At 45.0% G+C, this 23,873-nt stretch overlaps 1 protein-coding gene across 4 annotated transcripts in view; it reads left to right on the forward strand.

Moving 5' to 3' along the window:
* The window catches only part of PBRM1 (polybromo 1), a 179,058-nt gene extending 155,746 nt beyond the window's left edge, over positions 1–23,312 (forward strand). For all 4 annotated transcript variants that reach the window (XM_082265488.1, XM_082265485.1, XM_082265487.1 and 1 more), the window contains 3 exons: positions 12,269–12,339; positions 16,516–16,732; positions 22,774–23,312. In XM_082265488.1, coding sequence (XP_082121614.1) covers positions 12,269–12,339; positions 16,516–16,732; positions 22,774–22,946 — 461 coding nt within the window. In that variant the 3' untranslated portion in view covers positions 22,947–23,312. The remainder of the gene's footprint in view (positions 1–12,268; positions 12,340–16,515; positions 16,733–22,773) is intronic.
* Positions 23,313–23,873: the final 561 nt, after the last annotated feature.

Here is a 23,873-nt window from a genome sequence, read left to right on the forward strand (position 1 = left end):
TTTTTCCCTCAAATCTTCAACTGTCTCCAGAGCGTTTGCAGGACCTACACCTGGCGGTGCGGGACCTGAGGGCTCAGGGAGTGGTGGTTCCGGTGCCTCATCGGGACAGATTTCGGGGGTTTTATTCCAATCTGTTCACCGTGCCCAGAAAGGAGGGCAAGGTTCGTCCAATTCTGGACTTGAAGGCTCTGAACCGCTCTGTGCGGTTTCGCAAGTTCCGCATGGAATCCCTGCGGTCGGTGGTGGCTGCCCTGGGGTCGGGGGAATTCATGGCCTCCATCGATTTGAAGGATGCGTATCTTCACATCCCCATTTTCGAGGGTCACCAGAGGTTCCTTCGATTTGCCATTGCGGAGGATCACTACCAGTTCGTGGCATTGCCTTTTGGTCTCGCCTCGGCTCCGCGGGTCTTCACCAAGGTGCTTGCACCGGTTCTGGCATTATTGAGGGCCCAGGGCATTTCTGTCCTGGGGTATCTGGACGACATTCTGGTTCGGTCTGCGACCAGCCAGGGTCTGGAGAAGGACCTGTCTGTCACGATGCCAACTCTGCAGGAGTTTGGTTGGACGATAAATTTTCCAAAGTCGACACTGAGTCCGTCGGTTCGTCTTCCCTACCTGGGAATGATTCTGGACTCGGTGCAGGCGAAGGTCTTCCTGCCGGAAGACAAACTCAGAACTCTTCAGGAGGAAGTCAGGTCCCTCAGGGACGTTCCGCACTCGTCTCTGCGGACGTGCATGAGATGTCTGGGATTGATGGTCTCGGCCTTCGAGGCGATTCCCTTCGCCCAGTTTCACACGCGGGGTCTCCAAGCGGAGATCCTGTCCATGTGGGACGGGCGACCTCAATCTCTGGATCTTCAAATCTCGTTGAGTCATCGCACCAGAAGAGACCTTCTGTGGTGGCTCCAGTCCCCGATGGTGTCCGGGGGCAAGTCGTTTCGTCCTGTCTCGTGGACGGTGATCACCACGGATGCCAGCCTGTCGGGCTGGGGTGGTGTTCTGGGCGTTCTGTCCGCCCAGGGAACTTGGTCGGAGGGGGAGTCTTCCCTTCCGATCAACATTCTGGAATTGCGTGCGATAAATCTCTGTCTTCATCGCTGGACGGACCGGCTGCAGGGCTGCCCGGTTCGGGTGCAGACGGACAATGCCACGGCGGTGGCCTACATCAACCACCATGGGGGCACCAGGAGTGCCCGAGCGGCTCGAGAAGTGTCTGACATTCTGTCTTGGGCCGAGACTCATGTCCCGGCGATAACGGCGGTTCACATTCCGGGGGTGGAGAACTGGCAGGCGGACTATCTGAGTCGCCAGACCCTGGATCAGGGGGAATGGTCTCTCCACCCGGCTGTCTTCCAGATGTTGTGCGCGAAGTGGGGTCTTCCAGATGTGGACCTGTTCGCGTCTCGTCTCAACAACAAGGTGAGAAGGTTCGTGGCAAGGACGCGCGATCCTCGGGCAGACGCGTCGGACGCGTTAGTGGCCCCGTGGCATCAGTACAGGCTGATGTACGCGTTTCCACCGATTCAGTTGCTGTCCACGTTCCTTCGCAGGTTACACTCGGAACGCAGCACGGTGATTCTTGTGGCACCGGACTGGCCTCGCCTGTCCTGGTACGCAGACCTCGTGAATCTGGCGGTCGACGCCCCATGGCGTCTGCCTCTTCGAGACGATCTCCTGTCTCAAGGACCGATATACCATCCTGCTTTACAGTCTCTGGCTTTGACGGCCTGGCTGTTGAGACCGAGGTCCTGAAGGAGAAGGGTCTCTCTCCAGAGGTCGTTCATACTTTGATCAACGCGAGGAAGTCTTCCTCGGGGAAGGTTTATTACCGTACTTGGAAGGCCTATTTTGCCTGGTGTGAGTCCAGGGGGTTTTCACCCCGCACGTACTCGGTTTCCCGAGTGCTGTCCTTCCTTCAAACGGGTGTCGATCAGCGTTTGGCGCTGGCTACGATAAAGGGTCAGGTGTCTGCGCTGGCCGTTCCGTTTCAACGTCCCGTGGCTTCCAACTCCTTGGTTGGCACTTTTGTTCAGGGTGTGCGGCATCTGGTTCCTCCTAGGAGGGATCCTTTGCCCCCTTGGGACTTGAATCTCGTTCTGTCTGTGTTGCAACGTGCTCCTTTTGAACAGATCAGGGAGATCTCGTTGTCTATGTTGTCCAAAAAGGTCGCCTTTTTGGTGGCGATCACTTCTGCTCGCAGAGTGTCGGAGCTGGCAGCTTTGTCCTGCAAGTCTCCGTATCTGGTTGTTCATTTGGATAAGGTGGTCTTGCGACCTAATCCTTCTTTTCTTCCGAAACGAGTTTCGGAATTCCATCTTAATGAGGATATTGTCTTGCCTTCGCTGTGCGCGAAGCCTAAACATCCAAAGGAGGTGAGATTACATTCTCTGGATGTTGTTCGGGCGATTTCTTTTCGAAAGACGGACTCCTTGTTTGTTCTTCCAGAGGGTCCTCGGAAGGGCATGGCGGCTTCGGCCTCTACCATCGCCAAATGGATCAGGCAGACCATTGAACAGGCCTATGCCTTGCAGGGGAAGGTTCCCCCTGTGCCTGTGAAGGCGCACTCTACTAGATCTCTGAGTACGTCTTGGGCCTGTCGTCATGGGGCTTCTGTAGCCCAGGTGTGTAAGGCGGCGACTTGGTCGACCGTACACACGTTCACAAAATTCTACAAAGTAGATGTTCAGGCATCGGCGGATGCTTCCTTTGGCCGCAAGGTTCTTAGTGCGGCAATTCCCTAGGGTCCCTTATGGGGACCTCTGGCTGTTGGGATAAGTTTTTTATCCCCTGGTTATTTGTCTTTTCCTGGGTTGTTGCTCCTGTTGAGCACTTGTTTTTTCCTGTTGCCCAGCTGGTTTCCTTCCTTTGGTAAGGTTCCTTTCTTTGATGCGGAGACTGCGTTGCCTTTTCGGCGCGGGTGCGTTTCCCACCCCTCATGTTTGCACTGCTTTGGGACGTCCCCATATGTGACGAATATGAAGAGGCGGCGACTGTCGGAGGACGTAAGAGAAAACGGAATTTTTGTAAAATCTTACCTGTAAAATACCTTTCTCTGAGTCCTCCGACAGTCGCCGCCCCCGCCCCTCTTTTGGGGTTTGGTTGTATACTCTACTGCTATTCCACTAAAACTGAGATATGGTTGCAGGAAGTAGGAGGGTATTGACTGAGGGGACCACCCCTTGAGGGTGGGATATGTTAAAAGCTTTAATGTTAACATATTCTGTTGCCTAGCTACTCCTTCGGAGCAAAGTCTAATACCCCATATGTGACGAATATGAAGAGGCGGCGACTGTCGGAGGACTCAGAGAAAGGAATTTTACAGGTAAGATTTTACAAAAATTCAGTTTTTAGTGCTTGCTGTAGGATGTTCAGACCAATCTGTGTACAGCACCAATGCTTATTTACTCCTAAGGGTAACGTCTTTTAAATTGCTATAAATATAAATGGGTAGGGTGGATGAAGTTTGTAAATTAGAAAACCTCATCATGAAATTCTGAACTAGATTTGGGTTCTCCAGACTGCATCTGCACTCTTCATACAGTGGGTATAGAAAAGCATCACCCTCTTTTAAAATATTAATTTTTTTTTTTTGCTTTGCAGCCTGAAATGAAGTCACAGTTTATGTTATCAAGCTGTATTTACTTAGTGCAACTTATACCATCCAAGTGAAAGATAGAACACCGACATGCCATAAAAAAATAAAAAAAAGTTAAACAGAATTACTGTTGGAGAATAGATCACCCCCGTGTTAGTATTTTGTTGAACCACCTTTTTATTTAATTACAGCTTTTAGTCTGTTGGGATATATCTCTACTAACTTTACACATCTAGACTTTGCAATATTTTCCCACTCTTCTTTGCAGAACTGCTCAAGTTCAGTTAAATTTAACGGTGACCGTTTGTGAACAGCAGTCATTCCACAGGTTTTCAAAGGGTTTTTTCAAAGGTTTTCATATGTCTGGACTCTGACTAGGCCATGCAAGTACATTTGCCTTTTTCTCCTTCAACCACTGTGTGTTTGTGTTTTTTTTTTGCTGTGTGCTTTGGGTCATTGTCATATTAGAAGGTAAACCTCCTTCTTCCCATTGATAACTTTCTGGTAGAGGGCAGCAGCTTTTCCTCCAGATTTTGACGGTATTTTGCGACATCTATTTTTCCGTCTATCCTGAAAAGTGCTCCAGTCCCTGCTGCAGAGAAACACCCCTATAACAGGATATTACCACCTCAATTCCTGTAGGAATGGTATTATTTGGATGGTGAGATTGTATTGGATTTCCACCAGACATATTGTTTGGTGTTGAGGCCAAATAATTAAATTTTAGTCACATCTGACCATACCACTTTTTTATGTGGCCTCAGAATCCTAAAAGTGCGTTTTGGCAACGCTTAGTCATGACTGCATGCCTTTCTTAAGGAGTGTTTTTTTTTTTTTTCTTGCAATCCTCCCATACAAGCCACATTTGTGGAGAATTTGTTATATTATTGTCACATGCATACAATGACCACTCTTTTTGTCATAAATTCCTGCAACTGCTTCAGAGTTATTGTAGGCCTCTTGGTAGCCTCTCTGACCAGTTTCCTCTTGGCTCTTTTATCCAGTTTGGAGTGACGTCCTGATCCAGGGTGGGTCTGTTATACCAAATACTGTACCTTCCACTTCTTAATAATAAACTTCACTGTGCTTATGGGCATTGATAAAGCCTTTGACATTTTTTGTATCCATCTCCTGACTTGTGCCTGTCCACAACTTTATCCTAGAGATGTTTAGACCGTGTCTTGCCACTCATGGTTGATAGTTTGCTTTAGTTGCACTACCAGGGACTGAAATGCTCCAGTAAAGCTCTTTTCATGTTAATCAAACCTGGACGACTTGCTCCTGCATGCGGAGTACCGCTCATCCCTGCTGGACAGTGGGAAAGTGCTTGGGGTGTCTAAGGTTGCTCCTTGATTTGGAGCAGACCAAGGTTTTCCTCCTGTCAGTACTACAAGAACTCAGCAGTTCAGCAACTTTTGCATTTCGAGCAATCCTCCCTGCGTATTTGCACGCAGATTATAGGCCTGAGTGTGGCTACGTTCAAGTGGTTCTGTATGACCAGTTCCATGCGAAAATGCTGCAGTAGCCATTCCTATCCATATTGAACCGGTCTTCTGCTTCCTTGGACATTTGATTTTGCCTGGAGCAGTCGAAGAGGGCCTCTCTTCTCTGGAGACTCAGTCTCTGGCTATATGGATCGGGAACCGTATTCTTCCTCTCTGATAGACCTTGGTCCTGGCGGATGCCAGCCTGTCGAGCTGGGGAAGAGTCTTGGGATCAGATTTGGCTCAGGGTCATTGGACTCTGGAGAAGGTGCGACTGTCCATCTATATCATGCAGCTTTGGGCGATCAGGTTGGTGCCAACACATGGCACGGATTGCCTACAGGGTCTGTTGATCAAGATCCAGTTGGACATGGCGTATGTCGATCATTAGGGGACACGAACCGTTCAGGAGTGTGGCGCTGGAGGCTTCTCTCCTCTGGAGGTGGGCGGAAAGGTTCCTTTCGGCTCTGCCCGCCGTACATATTTCGGGAGTCCAAATCTGAGAGCTGGTTATCTCAGCCTTCAGACGAGGGATCAGGACGAGCACTCCCTGCACCTGGAGATGTTCCATCAGCTCTGCCTCTGCTGGGGAATGCCGGACATGGATATTCTTGCTTCTTGCCTAGACTGGAAAGTTCCAAGGTTCGTGGCAAGTTTGTTGGATCTTCTGGTGGACACAACAGATGCACTAATGGCGCCGGGGGATTACTACAATATTACCTATGTCTTCCACCCCTATGTCTAATTCCTTACCTATTACACAGTATAGAGGAGGACAGAATTCAGGTCATCCCAGGTGGCTCTGGACTGTGCTCACTGTCCTTGTTGCGTTGGTGGCAAACTCTCCCTGGTACAGTGGGTACGGAAAGTATTCAGACCCCCTTAAATTTTTCAATCTTTGTTATATTGCAGCCATTTGCTAAAATCATTTAAGTTCAGTCTTCTTCCTCATGAATGTACACATAGCACCCCATACTGACAGAAAAACACAGAATTGTTGACATTGTTGCAGATTTATTAAAAAAGAAAAACTGAAATATCACATGGTCCTAAGTATTCAGACCCTTTGCTGTGACCCTCATATATTTAACTCAGGTGCTTTCCATTTCTTCTGATCATCCTTGAGATGGTTCTACACCTTCATTTGAGTCCAGCTGTGTTTGATTATACTGTTTGGACTTGATTAGGAAAGCCACACACCTGTCTATATAAGACCTTCCAGATCACAATGCATGTCAGAGCAAATGAGAATCATGAGGTCAAAGGAACTGCCTGAAGAGCTCAGAGACAGAATTGTGGCAAGGCACAGATCTAGCCAAGGTTACAAAAAGATTTCTGCGGCACTTAAGGTTCCTAAGAGCACAGTGGCCTCCATAATCCTCAAATGGAAGACGTTTGGGACGACCAGAACCCTTCCTAGAGCTGGCCGTCCAGCCAAACTGAGCTATCGGGGGAGAAGAGCCTTGGTGAGAGAGGTAAAGAAGAACCCAAAGATCACTGTGGCTGAGCTCCAGAGATGCAGTCAGGAGATGGGAGAAAGTTGTAGAAAGTCAACCATCACTGCAGCCCTCCACCAGTCGGGGGCTTTATGGCAGAGTGGCCCGACGGAAGCCTCTCCTCAGTGTAAGACACATGAAAGCCCGCATGGAGTTTGCTAAAAAACACCTGAAGGACTCCAAGATGGTGAGAAATAAGATTCTCTGGTCTGATGAGACCAAAATAGAACTTTTTTGCCTTAATTCTAAGCGGTATGTGTGGAGAAAACCAGGCACTGCTCATCACCTGTCCAATACAGTCCCAACAGTGAAGCATGGTGGTGGCAGCATCATGCTGTGGGGGTGTTTTTCAGCTGCAGGGACAGGACGACTGGTTGCAATCGAGGGAAAGATGAATGCGGCCAAGTACAGGGATATCCTGGACAAAAACCTTCTCCTGAGTGCTCTGGACCTCAGACTGGGCCGAAGGTTTACCTTCCAACAAGACAATGACCCTAAGCACACAGCTAAAATAACGAAGGAGTGGCTTCACAACAACTCCGTGACTGTTCTTGAACGGCCCAGCCAGAGCCCTGACTTAAACCCAATTGAGCATCTCTGGAGAGACCTAAAAATGGCTGTCCACCAACGTTTACCATCCAACCTGACAGAACTGGAGAGGATCTGCAAGGAGGAATGGCAGAGGATCCCCAAATCCAGGTGTGAAAGACTTGTTGCATCTTTCCCAAAAAGACTCCTGGCTGTATTAGATCAAAAGAGGGCTTCTACTAAATACTGAGCAAAGGGTCTGAATACTTGGGACCATGTGATATTTCAGTTTTTCTTTTTTAATAAATCTGCAACAATGTCAACAATTCTGTGTTTTTCTGTCAGTATGGGGTGCTATGTGTACATTCATGAGGAAGAAGAATGAACTTAAATGATTTTAGCAAATGGCTGCAATATAACAAAGAGTGAAAAATTTAAGGGGGTCTGAATACTTTCCGTACCCACTGTAGCTGCCTCTTCAGGAGGACCATCTATTTCAGGGGCCTGTGTCCCCCCTTTGCTTTCCTTCATTGGCTTTGATGGCGTGGCTATTGCATGCCAAGTTCTAAAGGACTGGGTGTTGTCTGGTACTATGTTCTGACTGTTCTTGGCTGGTAAGTCTATATCCCGGAAGGTTTTTTTATCGCACCCAGAGACCCTTTGTCGTTTAGTGCCCAGCCTTGGGGTTCCTTCCTCGCTGTTTCTTTGGGGCTCGGGTGTGGCGTGGCGTGGATCAGACAGTTGCGTTGAACTTGATCAAAGGTCAAGTCTCTGCTCTGGTTGTTTTCTTTCAGCATCCCTTGGCTAAGCATTCTTAGTTTCACACCTTCATGTGGTATGTGGTATTCCCTGCAAGTTCCCCGTTGCCACCATGGGATTTGAATTTGATGTGGTCAGCACTTCTGAAGCTTAGGTAGTATTCAGGATATTTCCCTACTTACGCTTTTGCAGTAAATTGCCTTCTTAGTTGCTATCTCTTCGGCTCAGCGAGTGTCAGAGTTGGCGGCTTGTCCTATACGCCGCATTTTTTGGGTTTGACACAAGGACAAGGTGATGCTTTGACCTTTCCGTCTATCCTTTCAAAGGTGGTGGTTTGCACGCCTCACGTGTACCTCTGTGACAGCTAATTATCGGAAATCGGATTGGCTCTTGCTGCTCACGAATGGTCCGATGAAGGGCTTGGCGGCCTCTTCTGTCACTATTTCCAGTTGAGTTTGAGAGACGATTGTGAAGGCGTATGTCATTAAGGGGTGGAAACCCCTCTTCTTTTGGTGCTCTTCACCAGGGTGGTAATGCCTCCTGAACGTTCCGACATTAGGCGTCTTGTTTCTCAAGTTTGCAAGCAGTGACCTGTTTGTCTGTGCACATGTTTACTAAGGTCTGTACAGTTGATATGTTGGCATCTTTCGATGCTAGTTTTGGCTGCAAAGTTTTGCAAGCTTTTTTTTTTCCACTCTCTCGGGCACCCTCTGGGGTGGTACGGAGAGTTGGCTTGTTGCCCTGGGCAACAAGAGAGTTGGCTTAGTTAGCCCACCCCTCATTGTGGCACTGCTTGGGGACATTCCTGTTTAGTTATGGATGGGGAAGAAACAGCTGTGTCCATCAATGAACGTAAGAGAGAAAAGGATTTTATGGTGAGTAACAAAAAAAATCCAGTTTTCTGAGTTCATTAACCAACACAGCACCCACCCTATGGAGTTTAATCCTTTGACACTGCTTGTGACTGACTGGAGGCCTATAGCAGAGAAGGGGTTTTATGCACAGAGAGGACTGCCCATAGGAGATGCCAAGTTTTTTCTGCCTAGTGCCCTATTCCAGTAGGTGGGGCTATAAAACCCTGTTTAGTTATGGATAAGGAAGAAGCAGCTGTGTCTGTCAATGAACTCAGAGAAAGGGATTTTACAGTGAGTAGCAAGAAATCCTGTTTTTTTTTTTTTTTTTCTGACATGGTGGTTTAAATCTTTCAATGGATATTATAAGTTGCAGAGGGTAAATACAGCAGGATAAAACAGAAACTGTGTCTGTCTTAATTTCCATCTGCAAAGTAACAAATGTGATTATTTTAAGGGGGGGGGGGTGTTTCTTTTCTATACCCATTGTTAGAGATTTGTCCCTTACATGCCAATATGTAAAAAGAAAGGGGGACCACTGGAAGTTTTAAGAATTTTAACGGAAAGATTAGTACACAGACAATGAAGTGTACATTTTCCATTTCCCTTGTTCAACCATGTTCTGTCAGCCATATACAGTATTCATGCATTATGCTATATCATATTTATATCCTAAAGAACTTTGTTTTGCTTTTAGAAAAGATGGTTAGATAAGATCCTGTGTGGGACCTTATATCTGTGATTATAATGTCTGTTGTGTATAGTAAAGCCTAACTCTGGGCACAATAAGCATACCGGGATTAAAGCTGTTAAACCTTCCTTTCCCTTAAAAGCCACCTCTCTTCATGTTCGATTTCTTCTACATCCCACAAAGCTGCTTTGTTTACATGCTGGGATTGTTAGAAATCCCCCCTGTACTTTTGGGTTGATCGGGTGTAAGTACCAAAGTGCTTATGTCCAAACAGCCCTGAAGTACAGTGGGAGCTGTAATAAACCTGGCATGTAAACAAGGCCGCTTTGGAGGCTATAGAGGAAATCTTACATGATGGGAGGTAGCTTTTAGTGTTTGTGAAGGTAAATTTACAAACAAAAAAAAAGTCATACTTACCGTCTTTGTGCAATGGTTTTGCACAGAGCAGTCAAAATACTAGTGTGCTGCCACTGCCAATCTAAAGAAATTTGCACAGAGCTTCCTCGATCATCCTCTTCTCCGGTCCCCCCGCCAAGGCCCCTGGCTCCTCCCCCCTGTTAACTGCCCCCATGCATGCTCGCTCTTAAGCCTCAATCAGTGTGTCCAGTGTGGCCTGTTCCTACCCCCTGCTCCCTCCTTACTAGCTGTGATTGACAGCTGTGGGAGCCGATGGTTCCTGCATCTATGCCTGAGCCATTGAAGAGAGAGAGAAAACAGCGATGCTGCTCTTATGTACAGCGACTGTAAGCACAGAATACCAGCAGTTTATTAAATAACACAGTTTAAAAACACTTACAAGAAGTGGGCATTAAGTAGGCTCATCATGATAAAACATTCCTAGTGGGGCTCCTGTGACTGTCTCTCCATTTTCCTGTGCCGGTCAGCAGCTGTAAGGGAAGATAGAATCGCCAAGATGGCCACTACTCTTCAGGGAACACGGTGGAACACGTGTCGGAAGTGGCATTAGGAAAGGGCTGGTGACGTGTTTTGGAGCATACAAAAAGGGAGGACCCTCACCTTGCCAACATCCAATTATTAGAGAGAGGTTGAGAAAAGTAGGTCCTACTTACTGTGTTTTGGAGCATGCGTGCAAGGCTCCTTCTTCAAAACCTGATCCTCAGTGTAGTAAGCCGGAATAAGTGGGGAAGAAGGGTGCGGGAGTGGGCGGACCCAATGTAGAAATCTTAGCAAGAGGTAAGCGGCACAGGAGTACGGGTAAACAAGGGCAGTACTATACAAACAATAACTTCTACTCTTTGAGGAGCTGCCATAGTGCTATCTCCAGCTGTGTGAATGCTCCTTGGTTTAAGACCCTATCCATACAGTACAGACCCGCTAGGCAGAAGCGCCCTATTCCCTTTTCTCTTATGCACAATGCTCGATCGACATTGGGCTCAGGTATGGCATAGAATGCATTAGGTAAAAAAACCTTCTGCCTTTTTAGAATCGCTTTAACTCAAAGGAGGATCTAACCACTTTAACCCTAGTGAGCTTGTGCGCAGTGTTGGGCTTTAAAGTATGGGTAATATTAACTACTTTGTGTAGAAGGCATTGTATCGACTCCTTACCACTTGCTTTAACTCCTTGAATCCTGCACTAGCACTCTGCAACCATGTGCATTACACACAGTTGTGGGGTGCCTGCAGAGCAGTCCCATTCTTTTGAATGGGTCACGTTCAGCAGGTGCTACTCATGCTGAAAAGCGACTGGGTTATAATTCTGATCACGAAGAAGAGCATCGCGCATGTGGCATGTGTACACCCCTGGCCACTGCCTCTGCAGCTAAAGGGGGCAGCAGTTGGGGAGCACCACCACGTGAATGAGCCCTTAGTGTCTTGAACATTTTGCAAAACCTGCAGGCACACAATGAGTTAAGTCCAATTAGGTGCTTTTCACCTCTGGGACCAATCTCTTTTACTTATTTGTGACAGGTTTATTACACTCCCCTGGCTGTGAGATGAGAGAAGCACACAGAGCAGCTATGCCTGCCCCTCCTTTCTGCTGCCTATTCACAGAAGCATTTGTATTTTGTGAATGAGTTGGGCATAGAGAGGGGAGGGGCAGGCTTAGCAGTTCCAGGGTTTCTGCTCCTAAAACTGAGACCACAGTGAGCAGCTTCAGAGCTCTGTCTATTGCAGCAGGCACCTCATTAGACTTAACTCATGGTATGCCTGCAGTTTTTGCAAAGTAGCTAAATTCCTGGTATTCAGCTTTTTAAAAAAAGAAAAAACCTGTCCAATTACTGACAATAGGGATCATCTTACCAAGAAGTCTGACACATAATTGGGGCTTTGGGTTATGTGTTTCTCTGCTTTTCTTTGGGTGCGCTAGTTCCTATAGTGAGATTGGGAGAAAAGCAGAATATTCATGGTCCAGCCATTAGGCTCCGAAGGCCAACTGTGTACGGAAGTACAACTTTTTGCAATCGTAGCAAAGCACAAAGTTACACTGTTTTCAAATAGAAAAACCAAATAGCCTTGAGTGACCCAACACTTCAGATAAAGTTATTTTGTTGCTGCAGTGATCAGTACATTTGAGGTTGAAAACATGTTAAGGCTAAACAATTTATGATGTATTGGTAATCCAATAATCACACCTGGAAAGTTGCGAGAAGCCAGAGTGGGAATCAAGCAGTCTGTAGCTTTAGCATTTGTAGAATATTGAATTCCATGCTTGTCCAGGTTCTTTCAGAGTATCCTGTGCTGAAGGCTATGAAATCAGTGTGTGTGGTGCTTAACCCAAAAATGGGTATTGGGGTTATGCAGTGTATAACAAATGTGTAGAGCTATCCTTTTAAGCATAGTGAACATAATACACATGCAATTGTGAATGCAATGTATTAATTTTTTGCATTTATTTTAGGTGTATTGGCACAAGGAGTATCTTCCATGGCTGGAACACCTGTAACTGGAAATAATCCATACAATCAGCAGGTAATGAGTTGGACAGCAACATTTTTTTTTTTTCATCAGAAAGAAAGTTTATTGAAATTAAGGTCCACTACAACACAAATACATGAAGTAAGCAACTGGGGGCACAAGCACCACCCCCAAACAAAGACTATGCAGTTAATAGACAGCATCATGTAAACAACAATGGTAACCATACACTACTATACTTCGTCCACAAGGGCAGTGTCCCTGTAGTAGTAGCAAGCATAATGCATCCTACCAATATATTGTTACAAAATGAAGACCCCTTGGTAAGTACATCTAATGGTCTCCTAAGCAGCCAACATGCGATTCAGAACCAGTTCAGTGGGTGACAGACCGGGGGTATCCAACCAAGGATGCCAAAGTTTCTCAAATTTAGCCGAACAGCCCCGGTGCTGCCAAATATACCTTTCCAACCTGAGAGTGGTACCCATCTGCTTAATCCATTCCGCCACCGCAGGAGGATCTGGGGTGATCCAGTGTCTTGGAATCAATTTACGAGCCTGAAACAGTGCCTTTCCCACTGCCTGTAATGTAATGTCATCCACCGAGATGTCCCCAAGAATCCCCAAAATGCACTGCTTTGGGTTCTCCCATAGCGAGATCTGAAAAACCCTATTAATGGTGTCTATGACCGTCCGCCAATAGAGGTGGAGCTTCGGGCATCTCCGCAGCCTGTGGATGAGGTCACCATGATCCCTACAACATCTAGAACATGTAGGTGTGTCCCTGATTCCAATGTTAAACAGTTTTGCCGGGGTGTAATGCACTCGAAGGAGTAAATACAATTGCGATGTCCGCTGTGCCACGCTAAGGGAACATCGCTGCATGGCCTGCAGGGCTTCCTCCCACTGGTCATCTTCGAAGGCACCCACGTCTCCCTCCCACCAGGACAGCAACATTTTTAATTGTATCTGTTTTAGCCAGTACTATCAATATGCAACACAAATAAGTTTTGCCCTATAGGACAGAGAGAAGAAAAAGGGGGAAATACACCAGGAGAGACTCCTATGAGTGTAGTATGTGTAGAAAAAAAAGGCTGTAGGCTAGTACAAAACAATAGATTGCCAATACTCACACCTGGAAAGTTGCGAGAAGCCAGAGAGGGAATCAAGCAGTCTGTAGCTTTAGCATTTGTAGAATATTGAATTCCATGCTTGTCCAGGTTCTTTCAGAGTATCCTGTGCTGAAGGCTATGAGATCAGTGTGTGTGGCACTTAACCCAAAAATGGGTATTGGGGTTATGCAGTGTATAAACAAATGTGTATAGCTATCCTTTTAAGAATAGTGAACATAATACACATGCAATTGTGAATGCAATGCAAACAAACTATTTGCAAAATCCAAACACAATCTCAGTATAAACTTGACTCTACCACACTGATTGTAAAATATAATGTAAAAGTCTGCTAAAATTATTTTATAATATATAATAATGACTTCTTGTGACCACATAAGTTCTCCAACACTTGTTCTTGTATTCCCCTGAAGACATAATTTCTGCCGAAACATGCGTATGGCGGGGCATGTATAGGAAAAGTGTGCAGCGCCAACTAAAATGAAAAAGTCCGGTTAAAACATAACAAAGTCTGTAAGCTTAAAAGACACTTGATGTTAGAAGGGATCCACGTACCGACTGCTGCGAGCTGGAAACACACGTCACCAACGTGAGGGGAAAAAGCAATCCTGCTTACCAGATCACATTGACCCTCAAGTTATAGAAAGGTCAATGAAAGCATGTGGAAAGCTGAAAATACAATCAATCAATCAATCAATCAGTTGCTAGGCCAGGTGTACACTATGTCCTCCACAGTAGTCCTAAGGCCAAAAACAACTTCATATTCGATCTTCAGTAAGCTTCCAATCAGAAAGCTGTAGGCAGGGCCAATAGCTTAACTCTAATAAATGGTCATTGGATTTGGCAAAAGAACATTTTTAATGGATGGTGGTAGTGTTGAAGCAGTGGCCCCCCGATAGTGATTCACTGGTTGTTGGAGAACTTAAGCGCTCACAAGAAGTAATTATTACATATTCTATACTTTAAGCAGGCTTTTAACTAATATTTCATAATCAGTGTGGTGAACTAAAGCTTAAATTGAGATTTTGTTTGGTTTTTGTGCTTGAGTTTGTTTGCATTGAATAGTTGGGCAATAACTGACACTTTTTGGGAACCAGTGACACTAATACAGTGATCAGTGCTAAAAATATGCACTGTCACTGTATTCATGATACTGTCTGGAAAGAGGGTAACATCAGGGGTGATCAAAGGGTTAAATGTGTGCCCAAACTGTGGGAGGTGCTTTTATTAGGGAAAGGCATGGACCATGCCTTTCCCTACTCACAGAACAGCCCGCCTTGGTTACATAGGCAGAACGCCTTTCTGCATGTGTAACTGGCAGACATCAAGTCGCGGTACCCGCAGATCAGCTCCTGCTGTGTATAATCACAGCGATAGTGGGCCACCAGTGGTGCGCCCCCAACCCGGAAGCGCTGGATTACATACTAGGCGCAGATCTTAGTGATAGGGTTGGCAAGTGATTACCTCTGTCATTTTTTTTTTGGTGGGGGGAATCCTAGTTGGAAAGTAATCACCACAACTTATGTCTCAACTGGAAGATTAGCCCTTTACTTTTGTCTAGTATTGTCTAACATTTCACACTCTAAGGGTCAACAGGTCACAAAATGTGAGTGCAAAAAAAATGGCTGGAGTACAACATAAATTAAAACTTTGTGAAGGCGCCAAATCCCAACTCCATACAATTGCAAATACTACTGCCCTTTTAAATGTGATAAACACATGCATAAATAGGTAAAAAATATAGTAAAGGAGGCGCTGTTTAAAAATGCTAAATCCGTGCTATACATTGTGCCACTTACCACCTATAATCCTATAGATATGTGCATAATGTATAAGAATGTGTCTGGAAAAATATACACAAAAAATGTCAATAGATGAGTGCAACAAATAAAAATATAAAATTACAGCAATAAGACATAGGAGTAATAAATTAATTTCCCAAATTTAGTAAAAAAAATATTAAAATGCTTTGTGCACTAAAACAGTCCAACTGAAAGAACATGCAAATTATGGTGTGCATATTGTTCAATGGCTAAAAGATGGGAATGGATAACTGCCAAAACACCCACACTGTGTAGAGAAGTTATGGAACAGTTTTCACCCTGTTGGTAGAATTAAACAATAAATGCTCACCAGAAGGCTTTAGCCAAAAGGACCTATATCGATAGGTGCTAGGTCCGCAATCGCACCCTATTTTCCTTCCCTCAATCAGAGTTTGTGGAGATAAGGAACACAGAAATGGATAATAGTTCAACTCCGTTTTAAAAAAAAAAACAAAATTGATGATAAACTAATTGTGCTTACGTTAAAGAGTGCCCAGCGCGGCACTAGCATAAACCGCCACAAAAGAATAAAAAACAGCATCCCCCCTCCCTCTTACAGCTGACCCTCCACCGAGCATCACATCCGGCGTGCGTTCCACAGGAGCCGGATGTGACGTCGCTGGATAAACCGGAAGTTCAGAAGGTAAACAGACCACAATGCATTTCGCAAAATCGTGTCATCAGGAAGTCTGTTTCTTATTCTTTAGTGGTGGTTCTTGCTAGTGCCGAGCTGGGCACTCTTTAATGTAAGAGTTTGCACTATTATCCATTTCTGTGTTCCTTACCTCAACATAAACTCTGATTGAGGGAAGGAAAAAGGGTGTGATTGTGGACCTAGCACCTATCTATTTCCAAAGCGATATAGGTCCTTGTGGCCTAAAGCCTTCTGGTAAGCATTTATCGTTTTATTACACCCACAGGGTGAAAACTGTTCCATAACTTCTCTACACAGTGTAAGTGTTTTGGCAGTTATCTTTTCCCATCTTATGGCCATTGGACAACATGCACCATAATTTGCATGTTCTTTCAGTTGGACTGTTTTAACTCACCAAGCATGCACAAAGCAATTTAATATTTTTTTTTATCAAATTTTGGAAATGAATTTATCATGCATATGTCTTATTGCTGTATTTTTAATCGTTGCATTTATCAATTGACATTATTTTTTGTGTGTATTTAGACACATGTATAATATAAAGTTTCTGTAATACCAGTTTAAACAAGAATAAAGCATCTGATAATGAGGCACACCTATATTTTGTGTTTGGTTTTTAGATGGGAATGCTTGTTCCTGCTGGACAGCAGGCCCCACCTCCCTATCCTGGCCAGAATCAAGTTAGTCAGCCAGCTGTACAACAGCCTTCAACTCCTGTGTTTGTGGCACCACCACCCAGGACTCAAAAGTTACTCCATTCAGAAGCATACTTGAAATACATAGAAGGATTGACGGCTGAATCCAACTGCATCAGCAAATGGGACCAGACACTGTCAGGTATGATCTGCTAATGTAACATTACATTTGATGTTTTACCTTAATTTAGATGTATAAAAGTAAAATTTATGATTTTAAAATGTCATTCAAATCTACTTAGAACCAGCACTTTCTCTCACATCTGCTGTCCAGGATCACTGTAGGATCAATCTTCTAGGCTGGGGCTGCTCACATTGCTAAAAACATTGCTAAAAACACAGCAAATATGTAATCTTATTTATACAGTACAGGAAACAGGCAGGATATTGCCTCTAAGTACAACACATGTAGTTGGCAGCAAGGTGCTATAGAGGTCCAAGGCCGTGGTCCATTCCTGTGGTTCCCAGACCCTCAAGATCCTTCAGGGAATAGACTGAAGACCAGCTATATAGCATGCCATGGGTGCTGTGCCATAGATTGATAAGACCAGCTATATAGCATGCCATGGGTGCTGTGCCATAGATTGATAAGACCAGCTATATAGCATGCAAAATCAAATGTATAATAATAGCCCAATCTGTGCGTCTCAGTTCGTTATATCATACATTCAGCGGCGCTTCAGCACACACAATGTATGTGTGCAAGTATATTAGTCAGTTCCTGCAGTGCTTCAGAGCCTGCAATTGCAAACTAGTCCCAACTCCACAGGATGTTCAGTCACAGCCAGAAAAAGATTTCTCCTCTGATGTTCAGCACCAGTGATTGTACACACAGTATTACTAATCCTTCACTACACCGACTGTGCACCCCTATGAAGTGGCCACTCACCGAATTGCCCTTGAAATATCGCCTTTATGCATAAGCTGCATGAGCCCTTGCTTCTAGTCGGTCTGTCGTCTCTTAGGCACGTCCAGATCCTATCTGTCCACCAGGGGTCACTATCAGGCTGTATATCTCCTCAGTGCAATTTGTAAGCAAACGACATGAAGCAAGAGAGTAGTGTAATACTGTTTCGACTTTATTAATTAAATAAAACTTCCCTCCCCTTCAGCGTATATGCTTACATTTCAATCACCCTTTGCACGCATATCATAAACACAGAGGCTTTGAAAGGTACCGCCGCTCGCCGACCGCGAGCTAGTCCCTGCTGTGGATTACAGCGCTCCTGCGGCTAACAGGCGAGATCCAGAACAACAGCGGTATCCTCCCTTCGTCTCCTCAGCAGCAGCGTACGTGCATCCTGACCGGTTTCGTCTGGTAGACTTCAACAGAGGACTAACGTGCGCTGCTGCAATCAAGATTAATGTATGCAGCCGGAGGACCTCCCTCCCATCAAGATTGGTTTACACCACTGATGGGTTCAAACACCTCTTCATTGCCATTACCTGGCCTGAAGGAAATTCAATATGGACATACCATAGAATCATTTTCGAAATACCGGAAAAACAAGATTAATCGATACAAAACAAAGTTTAATACCGCTATTAACTCTCTTATTACTGCAACCAGTATCTGAATGGGTATTCCCCGGGTTTGAATCACACAGAACCCCAGTTTCCCTAAAACGTCTTTCAGGACAGCACCTTAGAGAGATGGCTGCTCCCTCTCCTCATCAGGAAACACCCCATCCACCAGATTTCAAAAGGAGGCTTCTCCCACCATTCATCAGTTTTTGTGTTTCCTCCGGCCGAGGAACACCTCTGTGGGGAGCTGGGCTCTTAAGGTGCTATCCTGAGAGACCGGGCTTCCTACGTCCACCTACCCTTTTTTTGGAGATGATTGCTTCTCCCATTCACGCGACCGACTGCAGTGCATGGGCTCCTTCTTCCTCAGTGCTCTAGGCTGAGTCAAGACCCCGCAGAGCACAGCCCTGGGAAGGCATCTTGGAGGAGCGGAACGATTTTTCTTAGGTTTCCGCCGCCTTTTTTTTCAAATTTGCCGCCATTTCTCCGGATCGAGTGACGCTCGTCCGGACCGGAAGTGAGGTTCCGGAAAGGGCAGCGTTCTGCAGGGGGCGTATGGCGTCATTTCCGCCGGACGCAGAGGAAGAAGGGAGGAGCAAGCTGGTGCCTTATTCCGGATCCGGTCCAGTGCAGGTGCGCTTTGGTCTCCGGAACCGGTACCGAAGCCACGGGTGATACCGCTGCCAATCGATGGAAGCTTCTTCAGCGAGTGGGACAGGCACAGGCACCAGTAAGGCCCAGGTAAGGGGTATCTTTATATGGCCTATCTTACTGTGGGGTCTCTCTCCATCCCTTTTACTTTCCCCCCGGTGGCTGGGGGCCTGTCAGGGCACATGGGACTTCCCTTTAAATGTCTTTCTGTGCACCTTTGGTGGCCCTGAGAATCAGGCTGACTTTTAAGAAGCATGTGTATGTTTTCCCATTCATGTCTTCCAGGCTAAAAGCTCTGAAACTGTTTTCAAGAGAAAGTTTCCTTCATGCAAAGCAAAGTTGTCGGAAAGTTGGAAAAAGACACTTTGCCAGGGATGTATTGATGCACTAGTAAAGGAAGAAGCATCTGCAGTTTGTGGCGATTTAGTCGCATCTGTGAGGAAGGAATTGGATGCTACCATCCAATCTTTTCGGTCATCCCTACAGGACCCTGCCCTGAGTCAGCCATCAGCCTCACTGTCCTCTCAGGGTTCACAGTTGGTTCCTTCGGTGGGGACAGAAGGGGTTCCTTCCACCCAAGGAGATAATTCCCCCTCACATTCCAAGGAGGATTCAGAGGAAGAAGAGGAGGGAGGGGCACAAAGCAGGCCCACTAAATACAAACTATCCTTAGAGCAAGTGGATGGTCTCCTGAGGGCAGTTTACATCACCCTGGGTCTAGAGGAGGAAAAGAAGGAACTGTCCCTACATGACAAAATGTATGCAGGCTTGGAAGAGCCTAAGGGCCGTATCTTCCCAGTGCATCAGACCATCTCAGATGCAATAAAACATGAGTGGGCTGATCCGGAAAAGAAAACCTTCTTCCCTAAAGCCTTTAAAAGGCGATTTCCTTTTGATGAGGACCCAGGAGCTCCCTGGAATAAGATGCCAAAGATTGATGCAGCCTTCTCCCAGGTTTCTAGGTCAACAGACCTAGCATTTGAAGACATGGGAATCCTGAGGGATCCCATGGATAAGAAGATGGACCAGCAACTTAAGAGATCCTGGCAATCCATCATGGGGAGTCTGAAACCTGCCATGGCAGTAACCTGTGTGTCCAGGAATCTGGAATACTGGCTTAGCCAGCTAAAAGCACACATTACAGCAGACTCACCTAAACAGGAAATTTTGGATTCCTTTTCCACGCTCTCCACGGCCATAGCCTTCATTGCTGACGCTTCAGCAGAGTCAGTGAAGATGACAGCAAGATCTGCAGCTTTATCCAACTCAGCCAGAAGGGCTCTTTGGTTAAAGACATGGCCTGGAGATACAGCTTCTAAAAATAAGCTGTGTGGACTTCCTTTTCAGGGGGATCTACTATTCGGGCCTGGGCTAGACTCTGTTCTAGATAGAACAGCAGACAAAAAGAAGTCTTTTCCTGTGAAGAAAAAACAGGCAGCAAAGAAGCTTTTTCGACCTCAAAAAGCTCAGCGAAATAGCAGACCCCAGGAGAAGAGAAGAAACTGGTCGACACAAAAACCCAAAGGGAAAGGAGGTGTTCTCTTCCATCCTCCTGTGTCAACCAACAAAACACAATGACAAGACATTGCCGGTGGGAGGAAGATTGAGGGAATTCCTCCCCTATTGGGCAGCCATAACAGAAAATCAATACATTCTGGATATGCTGTCCCAAGGCTACAACATAGAGTTTTCAGAGACGCCACCCGAAAGGTTCTTTGTCACAAACCTCCCAAGAGATGCAGAAAAAGCCCTGGCTATGATGGACCTGTTAAAGGACCTGAGGCGACAGGGAGTTGTCTGTCCAGTTCCAGTGGAGGAACAACATCAGGGATTTTATTCCCACATATTTTTGATAAAGAAACCATCGGGGGATTTTCGTCTTATACTGAATCTGAAACCATTAAACAGGTCAGTTCTGTACAAAAAGTTTCGAATGGACTCAATTCTTACAGTCAGAACCCTGTTAACAAAAGGATGCTTCATGGCATCAATCGACTTAAGGGATGCTTACCTACATATCCCTATTGCCCCTCGCTCACAGAGATTCCTAAGGTTGGCAGTAAATCTGGGAAAGGAAATGCTCCATATCCAATTCAAAGCACTCCCTTTCGGGCTATCATCCTCCCCTCGTATTTTTACGAAGGTAATGGCAGAGTGTCTAGCTCCCCTCCGCCTTCAGGGAATCTCTGTGGTGCCTTACCTGGACGACCTGCTTTTCTTTGCCCCGTCAAAGGAAAAACTTCAAGAGGACCTGCACAAGGCAAGAGGTCATCTAGAAGCTCTGGGATGGATAGTGAACATCAAGAAATCGAATCTCACACCGGCTCAGCGGGTTCAGTTCCTAGGGTTTCAGTTATGCTCTCTGGAACAAAGAATCTTCCTACCAGAAGACAAACAGGTCAAAATACAGAATTTGGTAGCAAGGCTACAAACAAATCAGTGGTGGTCGATCAGAGAGATCATGTCAGTCCTTGGAAACCTGACTGCATCAATTCCAGCTGTCCAATGGGCAAGGCTGCATTTTCGACCACTCCAATATTTCCTCCTCAGAATCTGGGATCACAATCCAGAGACTTTGGACTTAAAGGTAAAAATCCCCACCAAGGTCAAGAGGTCCCTTTGGTGGTGGAGAAATCGGATAACCTTGTCTCAGGGTTTGGCCTGGTCCTTCCCGGCAGACCAGAGGTTAACAACGGATGCCAGCAGGTGGGGGTGGGGAGCCCACTGGAACCAAAACCTGGCACAGGGGGTTTGGTCTCAGACCGAGACAAGAAAATCCTCAAATTGGAAGGAATTAAAGGCAGTCGGCCTAGCCCTAACTGCCTTCTCTCAAAATCTTCAGGGGACTCATGTTCAAGTCCTTTCAGACAACGCCACTACAGTGGCATATCTAAACAAGCAAGGGGGCACAAGAAGCAAAACCCTACAGCTTTTGGCAACGGAAATTCTGCAATGGGCGGAAAGGCAGTTACTTTCCTTGTCAGCAATCCACCTAAAAGGTACACTAAACAGTGTGGCGGATTATTTAAGCAGGCAGAAGATCCGAGAAGCAGAATGGAGCTTGAACCCAGAAGTCTTTATGTTGATAACCAAGACTTGGGGAAAGCCAGAGGTGGATCTGTTTGCAACGAAAGAAAACTGCAGTGGGGACAGCGCACCGCTGCAGGGCTTCATTTCAAGGTAAACCTTTTATAATGTGCTAGCATGGAATGCATACTAGCACATTATGACATTACCTTGCAGAAGGCAAAACATTTTTTCTTGCTAAACTATAGTACCACTACTGTTTGGATGTGGTCAGAGCTGTCATCTTCTATTTGACAACCACAGCTTCTATTTGAAAGACAGATTTGTTAAATATATGATATATTGAGTATAAATATTTTGTAGTGTTTTTTATGTCCAGTCTGCAAATAGAGCTTTGGGCCCCATGTTTCCCAGATGCTCTTTACCTTCTGTTGAAAAAGCCTGCTTTCAGAGCTGAGTTCAAGCTCATTTTCACACACACAACTGAATGCTTTATAGTTTAGATCCTCTATCTATGAGGTACAACAGCTCTAGGGTTCATTCAGACAGAAGGTGAAAAAAGTAACTTGTTAGGGGCTTGTCATGCACACAACAAAGATTTTGTGTATACAGCAAAAAAAAAAAATAACTGTTGTAAATATTTATTATTAAAAATAAACTACACACACACACACACACACACACACACACACACACACAATGTTCCCTTTTAGAATAATGACACACTTACATCAACATTGCATATCTAAAGTGTTGTACCTAATGAAGTTCTGTAAGTGTGCAATTTATAATTTACACAAGAAGGGTCAAACTGTGCTCCTCTGTGCAGTATAAACAATAGCTTACAGGGGATTGCAAGAATGGGGGAACCCGAGAGGAGACCAAACTGATTTTTTCATAAAGTAAATATAAAACCTATCAACTCAGACGGAGTACATAAATATATAATGACTAATCCTGATTTTATTTTATATTTTTTAGCTCGGAGGCGAGACATCCACTTGTCAAAAGAACAGGAGAGCCGGCTTCCTTCCTACTGGTTGAAGAGCAAAGGGGCCCACACAACTATGGCCAACGCATTATGGCGTCTGAGAGACCTCATGCTTAGAGACACCTTAAACATCCGACAGGCATACAGCATTGAAAATGTCTAAGCTGTCGCCATTGGTTTTTTTTTTTTTTCATAACAGAATACTGAATTTTGTGGAACAATCAATGTTTTTAGTGACTGAAGAGCCAGGCCTATATTTTTTATTCGCATTTCTGTACATTGTAAGACCATTTTGATATAAGGACATTTTTAATAAGCTTATTTTGACCTTTTTCTTTTTCATTTTTTTGTTTGTTATGTATTTAGTTGATGTCCGATACATTTTTACATCTCTTCAGTTGTGTTTTTGGGATTTACTGTCAAGGATACATTTTGGAATGTGGTGTGACATGTACATTGTTTTTTATTGATGTTGTAGAATATGCCGTGTCACACTGTCATTATTTTAAATTAAATGTCTTTGTCACTATATTCTTCCCCAGAACTTATCTTTATGCACCTGAGGAAAAGTCCTATCCTCCATATTTTAAATCTCTCTGCAAAAGTTTATTTAAAAGAAGAATCAGACTCCCAACTGAAAGTGAGATTTTGAGTGGGCAAAAGGTGACAAATGGAAAATCTTTTTAAGATAATAGACAAATATTGTTCTATATATTCATTCTTCAAAGACGAAGGAAAAAGCGAAGTGTACTGGCATTGTGCTATAAAAAGGATGCATTTAATAAATGTTTCAATGCCCTTAAAAAGAGACCTACATAAGTAGTTTTTATATTTATGTGACCAATAAATAAGGTTTCCTTTTTAGCACTATGCCAAGGAGCTTTTAAGGTCTGACTGTTCTGTGTCCATAGCAGAGGCTGCAAGGCTTGTGAAACTTCTATGGATGAGCTTTAAAGAAGGAAGTGCCTGTTGTGTTTAAACAGAAGTTTGTTTTCCTGTCCTATGTTATTAAAGTGGAACTGTACCCAAGACTGTTTATTATAACAGACGATACTATTCAACTGTGATTGTTAAACACATACTAATCTTA

The sequence above is a fragment of the Pelophylax lessonae genome (genome assembly GCF_965119305.1).
Source record: "Pelophylax lessonae genome assembly, chromosome: 8".
NCBI lineage: Eukaryota > Metazoa > Chordata > Amphibia > Anura > Ranidae > Pelophylax > Pelophylax lessonae.